This window comes from Narcine bancroftii, chromosome 8, assembly GCF_036971445.1.
Source record: "Narcine bancroftii isolate sNarBan1 chromosome 8, sNarBan1.hap1, whole genome shotgun sequence".
NCBI lineage: Eukaryota > Metazoa > Chordata > Chondrichthyes > Torpediniformes > Narcinidae > Narcine > Narcine bancroftii.
In genome coordinates, this window is record NC_091476.1 from 23977275 (window position 1) to 23995268 (window position 17994).

The 17994-nt window shown below is 39.3% G+C and overlaps 1 protein-coding gene across 3 annotated transcripts in view; it reads left to right on the plus strand.

Moving 5' to 3' along the window:
• Positions 1 to 7350: 7350 nt before the first annotated feature.
• The window catches only part of sash3 (SAM and SH3 domain containing 3), a 42659-nt gene continuing 32015 nt past the window's right edge, over positions 7351 to 17994 (plus strand). For 2 of the 3 annotated variants that reach the window (XM_069893221.1, XM_069893220.1), the window contains exon 1: positions 7351 to 7464. In XM_069893221.1, the coding sequence (XP_069749322.1) occupies positions 7408 to 7464 (57 nt within the window). In that variant the 5' untranslated portion in view covers positions 7351 to 7407. The remainder of the gene's footprint in view (positions 7465 to 17994) is intronic. The other variant, XM_069893222.1, reaches the window with a different exon arrangement.

Here is a 17994-nt window from a genome sequence, read left to right on the forward strand (position 1 = left end):
TCCCACTGAATTTTAATAGGAAGTACACACAGCTGTTCCTCTTGTTAAAAATATGATAAACGTCATTTCTCACATATGTTGTAGCCATTTAGAAGGAAATGAAAAATCACTTTGCTGCTAAATAGATTTTTACGAAACATGTCAGTACTTTCACAGTTCTTGTAATTCTGTATCCGAACATTGCCTCCATTACTGGATCTGAAGGTAAAATAACACTCATAAAAGTGTTCTATTATATTGAAATTTAATGGAACAACATGGTGACAAGGCAAGGCAGCATTTGCCAAGTTTAAATGGGGCCGGGTGAGCTGTGTGCCTTGTATTCAGTCTAGATGCAACATCAAGGCAATGCTTACATAGAGTTTTAAGATACATCGGTGTACTGTATAACCTTTGACATAGTATATTATTTTATAGATAAAAAAATAAGGACAAACATTTTTTTTTACAAGGCCAAATGCCTCCTTGGAACTTTTCACCATGCTAACTGAGCTACACTATTCAGCAATGAGTGTGTTAAACCTTTATAAAGCTAAAGGATTGTTTCTAACTCAGGGTATCATGCTTGACAAATCTTTGGGAATAAGGTTAAAAAATATCTAAAGGAACTTTTGCTGTGTGGAGACTAGGGAAATTGGGATTAAAACAGAAAATGTCCAAAAGGATCATTCGACCAAGCAGCATTTATGGAGAGAGTTAATTTTTAAGGTGAAGAAACACTACAGAACTTTTATGCATATACAACTTCAGATTTATTGTCAGAGTACATACATGACATCACATGCAACCCTGAGATTCCTTTTCCTGCAGGCCAGGCAGAATTGGTAGTGTTAAAATAACTATACACAATGTTATATGTGGATTGCGGAGGGTCATGTGACTTCCCTTTCTGGAACCTAGTCAGAAGTCGCAATCAAGGTTGGATGCTGCCCACCCAGTAGTGAACATCTTCCCAATGGCTCATCTGAATAACTCAGCATCATTATTGGCCAGATACCCAGCTCATAACAGGTGGAATAGTTCGCTCTCTTTTACCTTTTGATCCTACACTGCTCCGCGCCAGTTTGCAGCTGTGGGCATCATTGGAATAGTCGTGGGTAAGATGTACACTATGGGCCGTAATATTCTGTTAGAACAATACTTGCAGTACCATGTTGATACGGAGAATGAGGAGTGTGTGTGTGTGTGTGTGTGTGTGTGTGTGTGTGTGTGTGTGTGTGTGTGTGTGTGTGTGTGTGTGTGTGTGTGTGTGTGTGTGTGTGTGAGGGAGAGACTGGTAGGGGTAAGCAGCCACTGGTGCCAGGGATCACCATACTCGATGTGCCTGCTTACACTGTTAAAGTGATTAAGCTTCGTATTGTGCAGAGAATAGGCAGACACTGGTATCAGAGTCCACTGGGTCCGATATGAATTCCTATCCAGTTGCATTAGTAGTTTGAGCATTGTGTGTCATTTGGTGTCTTCTCCTGTTTAATTCCCTTCTGTGTTCAAGAAGTTACCCTTGGTTGTGAAACTTATGTCTGGATTCATTCCTTTATGAACCCACTGAACCTGATGCAATCCCAACACAGTAGCATGTGAATGTGCAATACAGAGTGGAGAAAAACAAACAATGAAGTGCACAAGTAAGAGTCCTTAAATGAGTCCCTGATTGAGTTTGCCATTGAGGGGTCTGATGGTGGAGGGGTAGCAGCTGTTCCTGAACCTGGTGGTGCGAGTCTTGTGGGATCTATACCTCTTTCCTGATGGCAGCAGCGAGAACAGAACAAGTACGAGGTGGTGTGGATGCTTGATGACTGCTGCTCTCCGATGACACCATTCACTATAGACGTTCTTGATGGGTTTGTCTGAGATGTCCTGAGCTGTGTCCACTAACTTTTGCAGGGCTTTGTGCTCAGGAGTATTGGTGTCCCCATACCTGACTGTGATGTAGCCAGTCAGCACACTTTCTACCACACATCTGTAGAAATTTACCAGGGTTTCTGATGTTATACCAAACCTCCACAAACTCCTGAGAATGTAGAGGTGCTATTGTGCTTTCTTCACGATGCCATTTGTATGGGGCTTGAGGAAAGATCCTCTGAGATAGTGACTCCGAAGAACTTAAACTTGCTCACCCTCTCCACCTTTGATCACCCATTAATCACTGGGTCGCATACCTCTGGTTTCCCCTTCCTGAAGTCAACAATCAGTTTCTTGGTTTTGGTGACATTGAGTGCAAGGGAATGGTTGGTCCAAGTTTTCAATCTCCCTCCAGTATTCTGACTCATCGCCTCTTTTTATATAACCCACTACTGTGGTATTGTCAGCAAATTTGTAGATGGTATTGTTGTTGTACTGAGCCACACAGTCATAGGTGTAAAGTGAGTAGAGCAGGGGGCTAAGAACACAGCCTGTGGTGCTCCAGTACTGTTAGAGATTGTGGAGGAGATGTTCTTAACAATCCTCACTGATTGTAGTCTGGAGGTGAGGAAATCCATGATACAATTACACAGTGGGGTGTTAAGTCCCAGGTCTTGGAGTTTGCTGATCAGTTTTGAGGGGGTGATGACATGGAATGCTGAATTTTAGTCAATAAAGAGCATCCCGATGAATGTGTCTTTATTGTACAGATGCTCCAGTACTTTGTAAAGAGCCGGTGAGACGGCATCCACTGTAGACTTGTTGCTATGATAGGAGAATTGGAACGGATCTATATTGCCACTCACAAGAGCTGATATGCTTTAACACTTCATCGTTGTTCATGTGATCGCCACTGGTCGAGAGTTATTTAGTCAGCTTACCACACTCTTCTTTGGCACCGGTGCAATTAATGCCTGTTTAAAACAGGTGGGTACAACACCCTGCCGGAGAGAGATGTTGAAAATAGCTGTGATAATGATGTTAAGTTGGTCCACACAGAGTTTTAATACTCGACTGGATACTCCATCTGGACCAGATGCTTTCCTCAGATTCATTCTCCTGAATGTAGCCCACACTTCATCCTCGGATATGGACAGGAGAGGATCATCAGGCAATGTGTGGTTCTTTCTTGTTCTTGTGGTCGAATCTGGCACAGAAGGCAATATCACGCCACACCGGATTTTGTTTTATAGCAGGTTATGTCTTTGAGGCCCTGCCCTAGCTGTCGGGTATCGCTCATGGTTTCCATTTTCGTCTGGAAACTCCACTTCGCCCTGGAGATGGCTTTCCACTGGCATACGAGGGGAAGGAAAGGAAGATGAGAAGGAAAAAATGAAAGGAAGCAGGCAATAAAGATTTAACAGCAAGGGGATGTAGGTGGGTAATTATGACACAAGTGAAACTGGTTCACAGCACGGCCACAGGGCATAGCGCAGAACCTTTCTAATCAAAACTGCCGGTCCTGCACTCTGGTTTATTTTGAGAACTGGTTACCAGTTGTCAAAACTGTCAAATGTAATTCAACATTGTGAATGTTCCTGTCATTCACAAGGATTCAAATCCATTCAAACTTAAAGAAAAAAAAAATGTTTCTAATTAAAAAAAAATACAGGATTAAAATATAAAGGAACTAAAGAGCTAATAAAACACAGTTAAATCAGCTCAATTAAACTGAGAAAGGATATGACCTTACACTTATATTTCTGTCCACAAACATTCTGCTGACTGGAACCCATGCATTTACTGCACCCACACCAGTGGTAAGCTTATGTGCTAGGAAATCTGCAGAAATTTGTCCTCCACAGGACTGCATGAAATTTCCAACAGCAAAGAAGAACTATTTTGTGATTGCTGAGGGAATTCTGCCTTCAACAAAAAAATGCAGGTGCTGGAGACCTGAACCAAATAGAGAAAATGCTGAAGGTACCATCTGTGGAGAAAACTGCAGAGTTCATGACTGAGGTCTAGCACTTTTCATCAGATCTGGTTGCTGCCTGGTCTCTGACTATCCCCGGAATTTTCCATTAATATTATTGACGAACACTGTGAAGTTATCTTTGTTTTCTCTGCATTTTTACATTGTGACTCAGATGCAGAAGCTAACTGTGTGAACATGATAATCCCATACTTAATAACATGACACAAATATAAACAAACATAAACTGTATCATCTTTTGATAAGCTATTATACAAATATTCATGCAACTAAATTTGGTGCAGTCTCAATTCCAGTAGTCTCCTGACCCTGGAGCAGATTTGTCTCAGCTGTCAACCAAAGTGAAATCAGCACGGTTTTCATCAAATTTGTGACTGCTACTTTGTACTGGTGATTATTTGGTGCCTTGTGTGTCTTAATGAACATCGTACTGTTGACTATTTCCATTCTTCGGATCGATGTGGTTACATTTAGAGTGTGCCCTTGTCACAAAATAAAAAGACAACTTATTTTTCACTGAGCTTTTGGTACAGGAAGTCCTATTTTATTCTTGCATGCTGAAGAAGTTTATGGGAACTGTTTGGGTTTCTCCATTTACTTCATCAGACATTGCCACCTTTTTGTATACAGCAGTTGGCAGGACCCTTCACTATGTCCCTGTAGCTATTCATATGTTGGTCCTCCTCCTTTCACATCCATCCCAGAATCACAATAGATGTTGTGAAACACCTTGTCTCCATCTTAAACCCTGCCTGCCTTCACCCTCAGAAGATCATTTTACCTTCAATATGATGTCCCCCATCAAACTGATCCTGTCCTCCAATATCAGTTTTTCCTCGTTTCCCATCATGCGATGAAATCTTGGATGACTGATCTTGTTTATAGAAAGGTACCAGGTTCTTAAGCAAATCCAGAAGGAGACACCAGTTGGGAGGGTGACAGAAGTGGTAAGTTGCAAAATGAGGATGATAAACGGTAAAAGGGATGAGAGTGGAACGAAAGAAGTGTTAGAAATGGTACATAACAAACAAAAGATGTCCCTGACAGAGGAGTAAATGGAAAATGATCACCAGCAACTGCTCCTGGCAGATACAAGGAAGTAGCAGCTGTCTGAATAAATGGTGTTTATTATCTGGAATCATTGAACTGGGTATAGAGACATAAGATTCCTAATGAAAAGGCAAGGTACTGAAAATTAAATCATGTAACACTTTATTTTGGTGGAGCACGATTGAAAAGCTACTTAACAGAGTGAATTGCAGATACTATCATTTCCAGGTCATTTTATGTCACTCAGAAATCCAATTCAACATATTTTCAGCTTAAGTTGTGCGTGCTGCTAATTTCAGCAATTCCCATACAAATTCTAGTTTTGGAGCATTGTAGGGTGATTAGAACAGTTTTTCTGAGGGACCAACCACTATTGAACATGCCAGTCAATCCAGGACTTCGCAGTATTAAGATAATTGCCATGCTTATCTTTCCAGCATCGGATACTCAAAACTATTCACAATTTCACCCCACCCCTCCCAACCCTTCAATTGCCTCGGTCATATCCAAGCCAGGGTTCCTCCCACCTACTGGCCGATGTTTGGTCACTCCTCACTCATTGATCTCATCCCAACCCTTTGATTCCCGAAAGCCGACAACTCAATGACTTCCTGAATCTTCTGTCATATTGATTCTCAAGGCAAATCCTTCTGGAGGACATGAGCTCTATCTCCAGCTCAGGTCTTTATGAAGCTGACAATAGTGGGGCCATGACAGGAAATGTCATTTGCAAATTGATCAACAGTCATTTTATGCACCCATTCAGGTACACTGACATTTCTAGCCAGTAATGCTGTTCCATAAGCCTCTTTGGTGTTGAGGATGGTGGTTTCAGAGATGTGTGCTGAAACTAGGGTGGCCAGAGGTCTGATTTTAGGTCGGACAGTCCAGTTTTTGAGCCCTCTGTTTTTGAGCACCTCAAGCCAGACGTTAATTTGCCCTCCATTTGGGGGTGTAGGACAAATTAAGAGGCTTAAAGGGCACTTACCTTTTAATTTTGGTGTGCGCAGCCATGTTTCTTCTCATGTACATGCGCAAGCTTATGCATGTGCGATGAGGGGGAAGAGTGACGCATGGTGCATAGCAGGTAGGTCTCATCCCACCCTACCCCCACCGGGGGGGAGTGTTTCTGATGCTGATTCTTTATGTCTTCCACTTCGGTAAGTTTGAACTGGTCACCCTAGTTGAAACTCTGGGACATACGTGTGAAATGTACAAAGTTTCTTTACCGTGTGATGACCTAATCTGCCCATTGTCTCCTCAATGTGGAGAAGATGGCATTTTGAAGAGCAAATATAATATAGTATACTAAACTAAAAGAAAGAATAATTGCTATATTATACAGGCTTTGGACTTGTGGTAAGAGATCTTTTCCTCTCTGCTTTGTTCATCAAGCACAAAAGGATTAATGTTCTATACATTTTAATTTTTAAAGCAGATCTCCAGATAATGCGATCCAAACCAGATTTTGGTTTAATTTAAAAATAAATGTTCCCTGTTGTTTTGAACTTTAAATGATTCTTCATTTAGTTCTAGTTCATTTGTACCTTCTTCTCATACCACAATGTTGCCTGCCTGCTTCCTGTGACATTTTTCAAACAGATATTTAATTAGGAACTTTCTTTTCCATTAAATTTTGTCTCTGAGCAAAAATTGCACCAAGTTCCAGCAGTTCTGTTTTGCCACAGACTCCAGCATCTGCAGCCTTTTGTATCTTTATTAAACGTCTGGATTTTGTAGTTTCCATTTGACATCACGTCAATTGATTTTTTTTAAGTGTTCTGTTAAAAATTTAATTTATTTTCAAGAATATTAAATGTTTTTGAAATTATTGATGTTTTGAAAGATTCTCCCCTTCATATATTTTTCTTGCAAGTGCCTGTTTAGCTCAAGGGTAACAACAGCTTCTCTGACTTAGCTTGAAAAGCTCAGAAACAAAAAAAACATTTAAAATTTAGCTGCTTATTGGGCAATATCATGTCATTTCATTAAATTAATCGCTGGTAAATAGAACATAACTTAAATAAGCCTATGCATTTTGTGCAGTAAAATGCATTAAAATATTTTGTATTTGTGAAATCAAAAATGTCAGACAACTTTCCATTTATAATATTATTAACCCAACCTGGCTCTGACACAATCATGATCTACACTCAAAATTACCCAAGTATATGCGTGAAGAATCCAGCTAAACATATGGTTTATTATTACCTCACATTATATTTAATTACAAGTATTGAAATTTACAAATGAAACTTTAACAATCGTGAAGCTTAAATATTAATGTTACCTCTTGTTATTTTAAACACCTTGGTCATGTTGCTGCAGAAACGGGCAGAGAACTCAGGAAGACTTGCTGCTTCCTGGTTGGATACTAAAGATTTACGTTAAAGTTCTCGTCCACACCATGTTGTTGCAGTAAATATCTACCACGTGACTTTTTTTCCTGTGACTCAGATTCCTTCAGATAAGCAGAACCGTGCTAATTTATACACATCGTTTTTTCTAGTTCCCAAAAAATGCTGCGAAGAAAGCCATCCAATGCATCAGAAAAGGAGCCAAATCGAAAACCAAAGGTACAGAATTTATAGATCAATGTTGCTAAATAGTGGTCAATTGAAAACATTTTTACGGTTTGTGAATTGATTATATAGTTGTGCAAGATTGGCTGTTGTTCAGTATCTGTACATCACAGTTCTGAATACTCCTGTAACAAATTCTGATTAGTTGAAATGATTAATTCTAACGGGTGTCTATTTCTTTGTTGTTGAGATCCGTACTATGCATTTGTTTCATAGTACCTGAAATAAGTGCTGATAAAAGTTGATTTAAATAATTCATGAACATTCCTCTACATTGGATACCTTCTCATTTGCGTTAAACCAATGTTGTCAAAGCATTGTTTTTAACATATATTTTATGCAGATCACAGTAACAAATGTATTTAGGATATAGAATTGAAATGATTTCTATTTTGAGTTCTCACGACAGTATCAAAATTCAAGGTTGAATTCTGCCTTTCAAATCTTACGCCAAGCAGCTTAAACCAAAAAGGGTTTAAGTGATCAAGAGAGTTTTACTGGACAGAAACAGGCCCTCTGGCCAAACTCATCCATGCTGATCAAATTGCTTACCTGAGCTAGTCCTATTTACCACAGCCAACAGAGATTAGATGCTTATGTTACTGGCTTGGAGATTGAAACCACAACTTGCAATGGGTGGCTTCACGGAAATGTTGGGCTTTCTTTTCTTCTAAGTCAGAGAAGCTGTTGTTACCCTTGAGCTAAACAGGCACTTGCAAGAAAAATATATGAAGGGGAGAATCTTTCAAAACATCAATAATTTCAAAAACATTTAATATTCCTGAAAATAAATTAAATTTTTAACAGAACACTTAAAAAAAATCAATTGACGTGATGTCAAATGGAAACTACAAACTTCAGATATTTAATAATATGCTTTCAAATTCATTCTGTAAATTCTTCCTCAATCCTAATAAATAACCTTAAATATAGGATTTTATTGAAATATTTTGATTCACGTGAGATTTTTTTTGTCAATTGATTGCTGAAGACAGGGAATTTTACTTGGTGGTTTTGGTGGGGATGTTGATATAGTTCCAAGATGATTGTTTTCTCTATGTTGCCATAATTTATCTGTGATCTTATACGTTGGTCTTAACATTGTTTGTTTGATAGGAACCAAAAAGGGGGATGCTTCTAAAATGAGGGATCATTCCCCTGCTTTATCATTAGGTTCAAATGTTATCTTATTCTTTGGAGCAGCCAAGTGTGGTGAGCTCTGAGATTCTAGTAAAATTCACAGAATTATGCTATCTTAGAGACCCTATTGATGAGTAACCTCTTCCAGGTTAAGCCTGAAATGAAGGGGATTTGAACTTGAAAAGCTCAGAAACAAAAAAAACATTTAAAATTTAGCTTTATTTGTAGACAAAAATGTTCATCTGATCCCCACAAAAAGCCTCAATCCTCCTATCCTTCAACTCAAGCACCCAGTTGTACACATCCCAATTATTTTTCCCACATTTCCATCAACATCCCTGTGGTGTGCCGTCGTACAGAAAAGCAGACACAAAACTTAAAGACTGATCAATGGGCTTTATTCCACTTAAGGCCCCTGCTGCAGTTGGCAGTAACTCCGAGTGACTGACCTCGAGGGGCTGGATGTGGCTTATAACCCGGCAGATGATTCGCAGCTGACCAGGTGGGGCTTGGTCCCTTCAGGTCAGCTGATTGACAGCCAGCAAGGTGTTGTCCTGTCCTCCAGTGCTCTTCCTGCTGGTACACAGGTCGCCCCCTGCAGTCAGCCAGTGGTGTATCACCACAATCCTCCCCACTCAGTTACTTACTCAGGGCAATTTACAGAGTCCAATTCACCTATCAACCCAAATGTGTTTGAGATGTTGTAAGAAACTGGACTATTCAGAAGAAAGCCGTGCAATCAAAGAAAGAATCTGAAAAATCCACCCAGGCAGCATCGAAAACCAAGGTCACTGCAGCTATTGATTGGTAGTTTTATAAGGTGTGTCACCACTGTTCTAGAGAACAACACTGTCTAATGTGAGGGTGAGTTTCTCTAAGAGGGTTCTCTTTCAACCACTGCAGGATTCGTGAAGAAATAATGTAGCCAAAATATTTCCATAGATTTCCATGATCAGGACGGCTTTCCCTTAAAAATCTGCACTCTAAATTTTTGGTTGTTGTTACCACACTTAGAGAATGCTGGGTGAAAGAGAATATGTAGCAGGGAAATGATCTATTTATAACAGCATTGTTAAAAAGGGAAGTAAAAAGGTTAGATGAAAGAAACTGAAGACAGGCCTTTTATTGATACTAAGGCTTCCTGAAGCAAGATGAGTACTGAAATACACTGTTGTTCAAGTTCACATATGGGGTGGCTGAAGTAGGTGATGCAGGTGGTGGCCCTGGTGACAAGGTTGTAAGAATTTACAGAGAATTTCCTTGTAGGACCTGAAGAAAATCTTTTGCTCCTCTGGGAAAAATGGAGAGAAGTGATTTTCCTTCCAAAGAACTGGGTCTGGACAACTTTTATGTATTCATTTTTGGGGTTCTAGGGATCACTGACAAGGCGAGCAGTTATTGTCTGTCTGAAAAGCCCACAGGTGTGTGGTGGCGAGCCTTCCAGCCCTGCTGATGAAGGTACATCCACAAAAGCTGCTTTTGAGGGAGTTCTAAGATTTAGACCCAGTGACAATGGTGATATATTTCCTTGGCTGAGTGGTTTTCAATTTAGAAGAGAATCTACAGCTGATGGTGTTATAATCTACCTGAAACCATTATGCTTCATGGTAATAGAGTTTATGGATGGAACCAAGGTAACCTAGGTGAGTATCTGAGTGCTTTTTATAGATGGTACACATGAAAGACCCCAACAATGAAGACGCTGTTTACATCCGGTACCGCACGGATGGTAGTCTCTTCAATCTGAGACGCCTGCAAGCTCACACCAAGACACAAGAGAAACTTGTCCGTGAACTACTCTTTGCAGATGATGCCGCTTTAGTTGCCCATTCAGAGCCAGCTCTTCAGCGCTTGACGTCCTGCTTTGCGGAAACTGCCAAAATGTTTGGCCTGGAAGAAAACTAAGGTCCTCCATCAGCCAGCTCCCCACCATGACTACCAGCCCCCCCACATCTCCATCGGGCACACAAAACTCAAAACGGTCAACCAGTTTACCTATCTCGGCTGCACCATTTCATCAGATGCAAGGATCGACAATGAGATAGACAACAGACTCACCAAGGCAAATAGCGCCTTTGGAAGACTACACAAAAGAGTCTGGAATAACAACCAACTGAAAAACCTCACAAAGATAAGCGTATACAGAGCCGTTGTCATACCCACACTCCTGTTCGGCTCCGAATCATGGGTCCTCTACCGGCACCACCTACGGCTCCTAGAACGCTTCCACCAGCGTTGTCTCCGCTCCATCCTCAACATCCATTGGAGCGCTTACACCCCTAACATCGAAGTACTCGAGATGGCAGAGGTCGACAGCATCGAGTCCACGCTGCTGAAGATCCAGCTGCGCTGGATGGGTCACGTCTCCAGAATGGAGGACCATCGCCTTCCCAAGATCGTGTTATATGGCGAGCTCTCCACTGGCCACCGTGACAGAGGTGCACCAAAGAAAAGGTACAAGGACTGCCTAAAGAAATCTCTTGGTGCCTGCCACATTGACCACCGCCAGTGGGCTGATAACGCCTCAAACCGTGCATCTTGGCGCCTCACAGTTTGGCGGGCAGCAACCTCCTTTGAAGAAGACCGCAGAGCCCACCTCACTGACAAAAGGCAAAGGAGGAAAAACCCAACACCCAACCAACAAATTTTCCCTTGCAACCGCTGCAATCGTGTCTGCCTGTCCCGCATCGGACTTGTCAGCCACAAACGAGCCTGCAGCTGACGTGGACTTTTTACCCCCTCCATAAATCTTCGTCCGCGAAGCCAAGCCAAAGAAAGACACACTGGAACTACTGTTCACCATGAGTGAAGGGAAAAGATGCTAGCAGACTACTGGTCCAAGATGGAATCAAGCATCTTGAGTATTGTGGCAGGTGCACTCAGCTAGGTATCCCATTACAGTCTTGACTTGTAACTTGTAGATTGAGGAAAAGTTTTATGTGTCAAAGAGTGAGTCAATCAGCCTCTGATCTGTTCTTGTGGTTAAGGTATCTTTGTGGTCAATCCAGTTAAATTTCTGACCAATGGTAATCCCCAGGATATTAATTAATAGTGAAGTGTAGGGGTTGGGGAGAGTTCGGTGACAGCAATGCCATTGAATGTCAAGGGTAAGTGGTAAGCGCACAACTTACCTAAGTGTTACTAACTGGAGAAGGTTCTAATTGATTCCAGAGTATGGCATTTGGCCCAAATTTGCATTTATTAATACAGTTCCTGTCAATATTTGGCATCGGTCTCATCTATAGCCAGGAATGGTGTGGGATTTAGAACTGCTACATTTTAACTAAACCACCTCCTCCTCTGTTTTCAAGATGAAGAAATAATTCTCAATTCAAGTTGGTTTGTGTTTGGTTTCCAAAATCTCATAATTTTATAAAGTACGTTAAAAAGTTAGTCAATATCCGTGAATTTAGGTTTGCATCATCATCAGATGTTGATGTTCCCTGGATCAGTTCACAGGAAAATTGATTTGATGTCATATTTAAATTTTCAGCTACATGTACCAGTTGAACAATCAGCCATCTCAACTTGGATATAGAACCATAAAACCATTAAAATAGTGGAATTACAAAAAGTGACAATTTTACAAAAAGCTCAAGAACTGTTTTTGTAAATTAATAATACATGCTAAATTTTAAAATCCACAAGGAAACTTCCCACTTTCCTTGTGGGCTCCACATGCTGAAAGATTTCAGCTCAGACTATAATTCCATGGAATCTGTCTCTCTGTGTTTTACTTAGAGCAAAACATAGAGAATTCATGTTCAACAGTGGACAATTATTGGGACCTATTTGGACTCACATTCATCAGAAAGAGAATAACTGTATATTTTACTTAATTCCTAATTCAAGGTCATTGTGGATTAGATTAGGAATTGTATTCAGAGAGATCAGAAAACGAGCTTTCTGAATAATAATCTAACTAGATTAGGGGTTTTCCCTTTTCATTGTTTTCTGATTTATAGTCCAACTATTTATCAGTTGAAAGAAAAATCATGATTGCTGATTAATAGATATAAATTTAAAAATTTTAAATTTTAAAAATACATTTATTTTTAAAAAATAATAACAAATAAAAACATGATCTTTTTTCTGGGCACAAATTAAGTTTCAGATGAAGCCTTAACTAGTCAATTTAATTCATTCCATTAATCAACTGTTATTTCATTATAGCATGTAACTGTTTCATAAGAGATTCCAAGGACTTTGTCCCAAGTAAACTGGAAGTTTATTCTATTCGTTAACTATATCTTGCATCAACATCTGTCTGTCCTGGATTCTGCACTTTGAGTTTCTGTAATAAATACAGAAAATGCTAGAAACACTCAACTGATCCTGCAACATCAGAGGAACAAAACTATTAACATTTACGGTCCAAAACACTTTGTCAGATCTGGGAAAGAGAGAAAACAGATAGATTTTTCAGTAGCAGGTAACTTCAGGGAGCCTGGGATGGAATAAGTGATAAAAACAAATGATTTAAAGTGGCATTTAAATGCACATAACACTTTGTTGTCTGTGTTATGTGCTAATGTTATGTGTCTGTGTCTGTGTTATGTCATAGATCAGTGAGAAATGTAGACCAGACCAAACTAATTAAAAAAAAAGAAAAAAATTCCACTGGAGGAACTTAGTGGATCAAGCAATATCACTAGGGGGGTGGGGGAAAGAATGGTCAATGTTTCAAATTAGAATCCTTCATCAAGAGGGGTCCTGTCGCAATGCTGCTCAACCCACTGAATTCAACCAGCAGACTGGTTTTCCTCCAGATTCCAGCATCTCCAGTCTTTGAGAAGTCTAAAAAGATGAAAAACTGAGCCAAAATGATGATTGGAAGAAACGCCAGTTCTGATACAGATTGTAATAGTGAGTGAGTGTGTGGATCATTAGGGATAAATGTGCCTAGATGGAAGTTGAGGTGGTTTTCCTCAAGTTTGAATTGTACCTCATTGTAACAGTGCAGGTAGCTGGATCAGTGTTGAGTGTGGTTGGAAGTTTCTGCAACATCTTTTACTAATATAAATGAGCTTTACTGGATTTGTCCCTTCGATATAATTGACTATGTTTCTTCACAGGTGCAGCTCAACACTGGCATTTACTCAATAATGTCATAAATGTCCTATTATGTTCTGTTTCAGAAAAGCACAACATGTTCATTCTGGCTATTTCTGGCCAATCATTCATCTCAAAATAATGAAATAAATTATGTACAGTTTAATAAAGTGACACTTGCCCTGTAACGACCCCAAAGAACCCCAAAACCCAGCAGCAACAGACATTCACCAAGACTCATAGTTACTTAAACAAAAGTTGTTTTTAATTATCTTTAAACTTGAAAACAGAATCAACCTTTAACTTATCTCTGTCAATGTAACTAACCCAACTTAACACCCTTCTAATTACATCACATACCAAACAATAACCTTCTCACCAATACTCGATTTGGGTTTCACTAGGATGCTCAGTTTCCAATCCCATCACAGTTTTGTTCAAAACTTGAATCCAAGAACTGAAATCCTAAGATGAAGTAAGAGCGATTTTCCTTAACAAGCTGGTCACAGCATTTTATATTGGGGCTCTACGAGCTCTGGTCGAACTGAAATTAATGGGCTTGAGAGGGAATAAAATTCAATGGTGGGAGTTATAACTCATACACAAGAAAACTGATCATTGAGAGTCAATCATCTCTCCTCAGAACATCAATGCAGAAGTTCCTCAGGAAAACATCCTAGGCCCCACTGTTTTCAGCTGGTTTATCAATTATAGTGAGAATTAGGAATGTTTACTGGGGGTTGTACAATGATCAATCCCATGCACAATTCCTCAGCAAATAAAGCAGCTCATGTCTGCATGCAGCAGAACTTAGACAACTTCATAGAGGCATTTTGAATGCTGAAAGGCCTAGACAAAGTAGAAGTGGCAAGGATGTTTCCCATGGTAGGAGATTCTAAGACACAACTTCTGGATAAAAGGGCATCAATTTAAAACAAAGATGCAGAAATATTTCTTTAGTCAGAGGGTCGTAAGTCTGTGGAACTTGTTGTCGTGGGCTGGTGTGGTTCATTGGGTGTATTTAAGGCACGGATTGACAGGTATTCGTCAGGGTTTCAAGGGTAACTGGGAGAAAGCCAGGGAGTGGGGCTGAGTGGGAGGATGGGCCAGCTCATGACTGGAATGGTGGAGAAGACTTGATGGGCCAATGTGCCCACTTAAGCTCTTACATCTTGTGACAGCATTCAGTCCTTCAGCATCACTAATAGTGAAACCCTGGAACTCCCCCCATTTGCTTCATTAGAAAGACTGCAAGTCATAAAAAAAATGGCAGGTCACTGACCCCATCTGAAGGACAATTAGTGATGGAAATGCATGCTGCCCATGTTAATGCACATGAAAAATTTGTTTTCTTTATGTTCAAAAAGTCCAAGTTTCTCTTTTATTTCGGAATGCAGTCCTTCAAAACTGGGGGTCAAGCTCATGGCAATTAGTAATTTTGTGCATTTCTCTACGGAAACCAATGGCTAAAAGTGGAGATTGCTTCTGTTGCACCATTTGTACAGAATATTATTCAGTTTCAATATGAAATGTTCTGATTCAACATTCTATTTCTTTATTAATTACTGCTTCCCTTTTGCTATTCTTTTTATTAAAGATGGGATGTGAAACCAGGTTTTATTACATTTACATCAGCTAAACGGAAAAAATATTTATATTTAAAAATGCCAAAGACTCCTAATCTCATTAACATAAGTCAAATCTATTAAATGATTTCAGTTTTGGTACAAAATGACACTAAAACTGTGACTAAAATTCAAATTATATTAAAACAAAACAAATAATAAGCATTCCAAAAATGGTTATAGAAAGAAATAAAATCTTACTTGTTAGAAAATGGACTGAGGGTGTTTGATTCTCTATCAAACTACTAGAATATTAAAGCAAAATATTCAGTTCCATAACATCAGTTATCAATGCAATGTCAACAATCACATTTGTCTGCATATAATCCCCCAAAAATGAAAGGTCTACTTATGAATTCCTATATTCTGTCAGACAACATGCAACATAATGTTTAATTTTACTACCAAATGAATAGACAACGGAGTTTCTTGTAAAGGACGAGTATTACAATGCCAGAGCAAAGATTCTACAATTATTGACACTGATTTTCAAAGCACACAGAAATGCAAGGATGTGAGCTTGATGTTGCAAAAGAAAGAAAAGAAATAACACCAGAGAAATAAAATGTTTCCAGCTCTGTTAAATGGCAGTGAAATTCATTGTCAGCATGATGGCTTCTTCAGTGGAAAAGAAATAATATATGACTGAAAATTTCACAGTTTAACACATATTCAACTTGCTTAGTGCCATAGATCTTAGTCTGTGGTTTTAAGTTGTTCTAACACCACCTTGTAAAGTTGCAAGATAACTCATTTGCAATGCAATGCATGTCATATTGATTGCAATACGTGCCTCCGAAGCTGAATCTTTGGTCAGAAAATATTAACTTCCAAAATGTGATTGGTTTTAAAAGAAGCTTTCTTATACTTGAGTATTCTCAAGCTTTTTTTAAATCTGTTTTAACTAAGGAATTGAGAAATAAACATCAGAAGGGATTGATCGACTTTGTTCTTGAAATACTTGATATAATCTTTTCTTTTAGGAGTCTAACTCAAGCCATTTAGAATCAGCAGGAAATCCCCAATTGTTTGTTTTAAAATACCACTTCAAATAATTCTTATGTGCATTGTCGTTAGACAAAGGGAATGGCTCACATAAACCACTGATTGGAATAATCCAATGTATCAATGACTCTAAAATCAAGAAACATTTTATTCCTTACAAATCTGGATTTTTCTCCCCAAATGGCTATGGACACTGGGCCATTTTATAATTTCAGGGTTATGACTGAGAGAATTTTGTTGTGTGACTGTGGATGAAAGGCAGGTAAATGGAATTGGGGCCAAGCAATCAACTGTGATTGAATGGTGGAAGGGTCTTGAGGGACTCAAATTTGTTTTTGAAAAAAAATGAGTCTAACTGGGCAGTTACATTTGACAAATGCCAAAAGAAATACATTTCACCTGGTGACAGATGCTATAAATGGGCAAGACCACAATGAAGGCTTGCTCTTGGTGAGTAGAGAACTTTCTCTACTTCATGTGGATATCAGCCTTGTGCAATGCAGTGTAGAAGGAAGGAAATACACTGGAAGTTGTCTCCGTCTATTTACATTTACCTTGGAACAATTCATAAAGGTCAATTCTTCTTTCCCACTTTACTGTTAAACTAGTCAACCATTTTGTTTTTCTTTTCTCATTGAGTAGTGGGTGCCTGCAAGGCATTACCAGGGGTGGTGGTGAAGGCTGGTGCAAAAGGGACATTTAGAAGAATCTTATATAGGAACACTGTGTAATAATAAAGAGGGTTATGGATGTGAGGGAGGGAGGATTAGATGGAATAGGTTTACCTAGGTAGGCACAATATTATTGAGCTGAAGGCCTGAAGGGCCTATATTGTGCTTTAATGTTCCATGTTGTATGTTCATTTTTTTGGATAAATTTAATTAATCTTGAGTTTATGGTTGGAAACATGTCTCTTGAACCGTAACTGACCCAACACTCATCACTGAGTGTTACTTTGTTATTAATCAGCCTTTTTACTGGTCCTTCTCCCCAAGTTTCCACTCCTGCTTACAATGTTCACACCTTTTTTGGGTAGGTAATGGAATAAAGAATTAAACAGATTTAAAACATCATTAACAATTGACCATGGTTCAATCTGCCCTACTGCCAAAGACCAGTTATGTTGGCCATACTATCAGGTTGTACATCATTTGCAGATATTATAAATAACTATTGAATGTCAATAAAGGATGACTTAATGTATTGATACACAATGTTATTATGCTACAAAACTCAGCCAATTTCCAGTGAGAAAGAGAATGTTCTTTAGAGAAGGTTCCTGGTTGGGGAGGGATAGTGGAAATAGGAGGGAAGTTTTGAACAAGTCAGGGAGAAGTGGTTTATCAAGAGATGGATCAAGGTGTTGGAGGTGTGCGCTATTCTAATGGCCTGGAGTTGGGAGGGAGTAGATTTGCACGGTGGGTCCACCTTAGAGCAGGATGCCAGTTAGTAATGGACACCACAGAGATTCATGGTGTTGTAGGATGTGAGAGAAGAGTTAAGTAGTTAACTTAAAGGGGAGCTACCATTGCAAAGATCCAGTCAATTTTGCCTGGCTTAGATTAATCCTCTTCAAGCTTTGCCGTAGTGTCCCAATGTGGACATCGATAAGTATATCCAACTCCCTCTGTACAGTAGCATGGAGGACCAGGAACCAATTTGGAAATGCTCATGAACAATAAAATTCTATCATGTAACACAA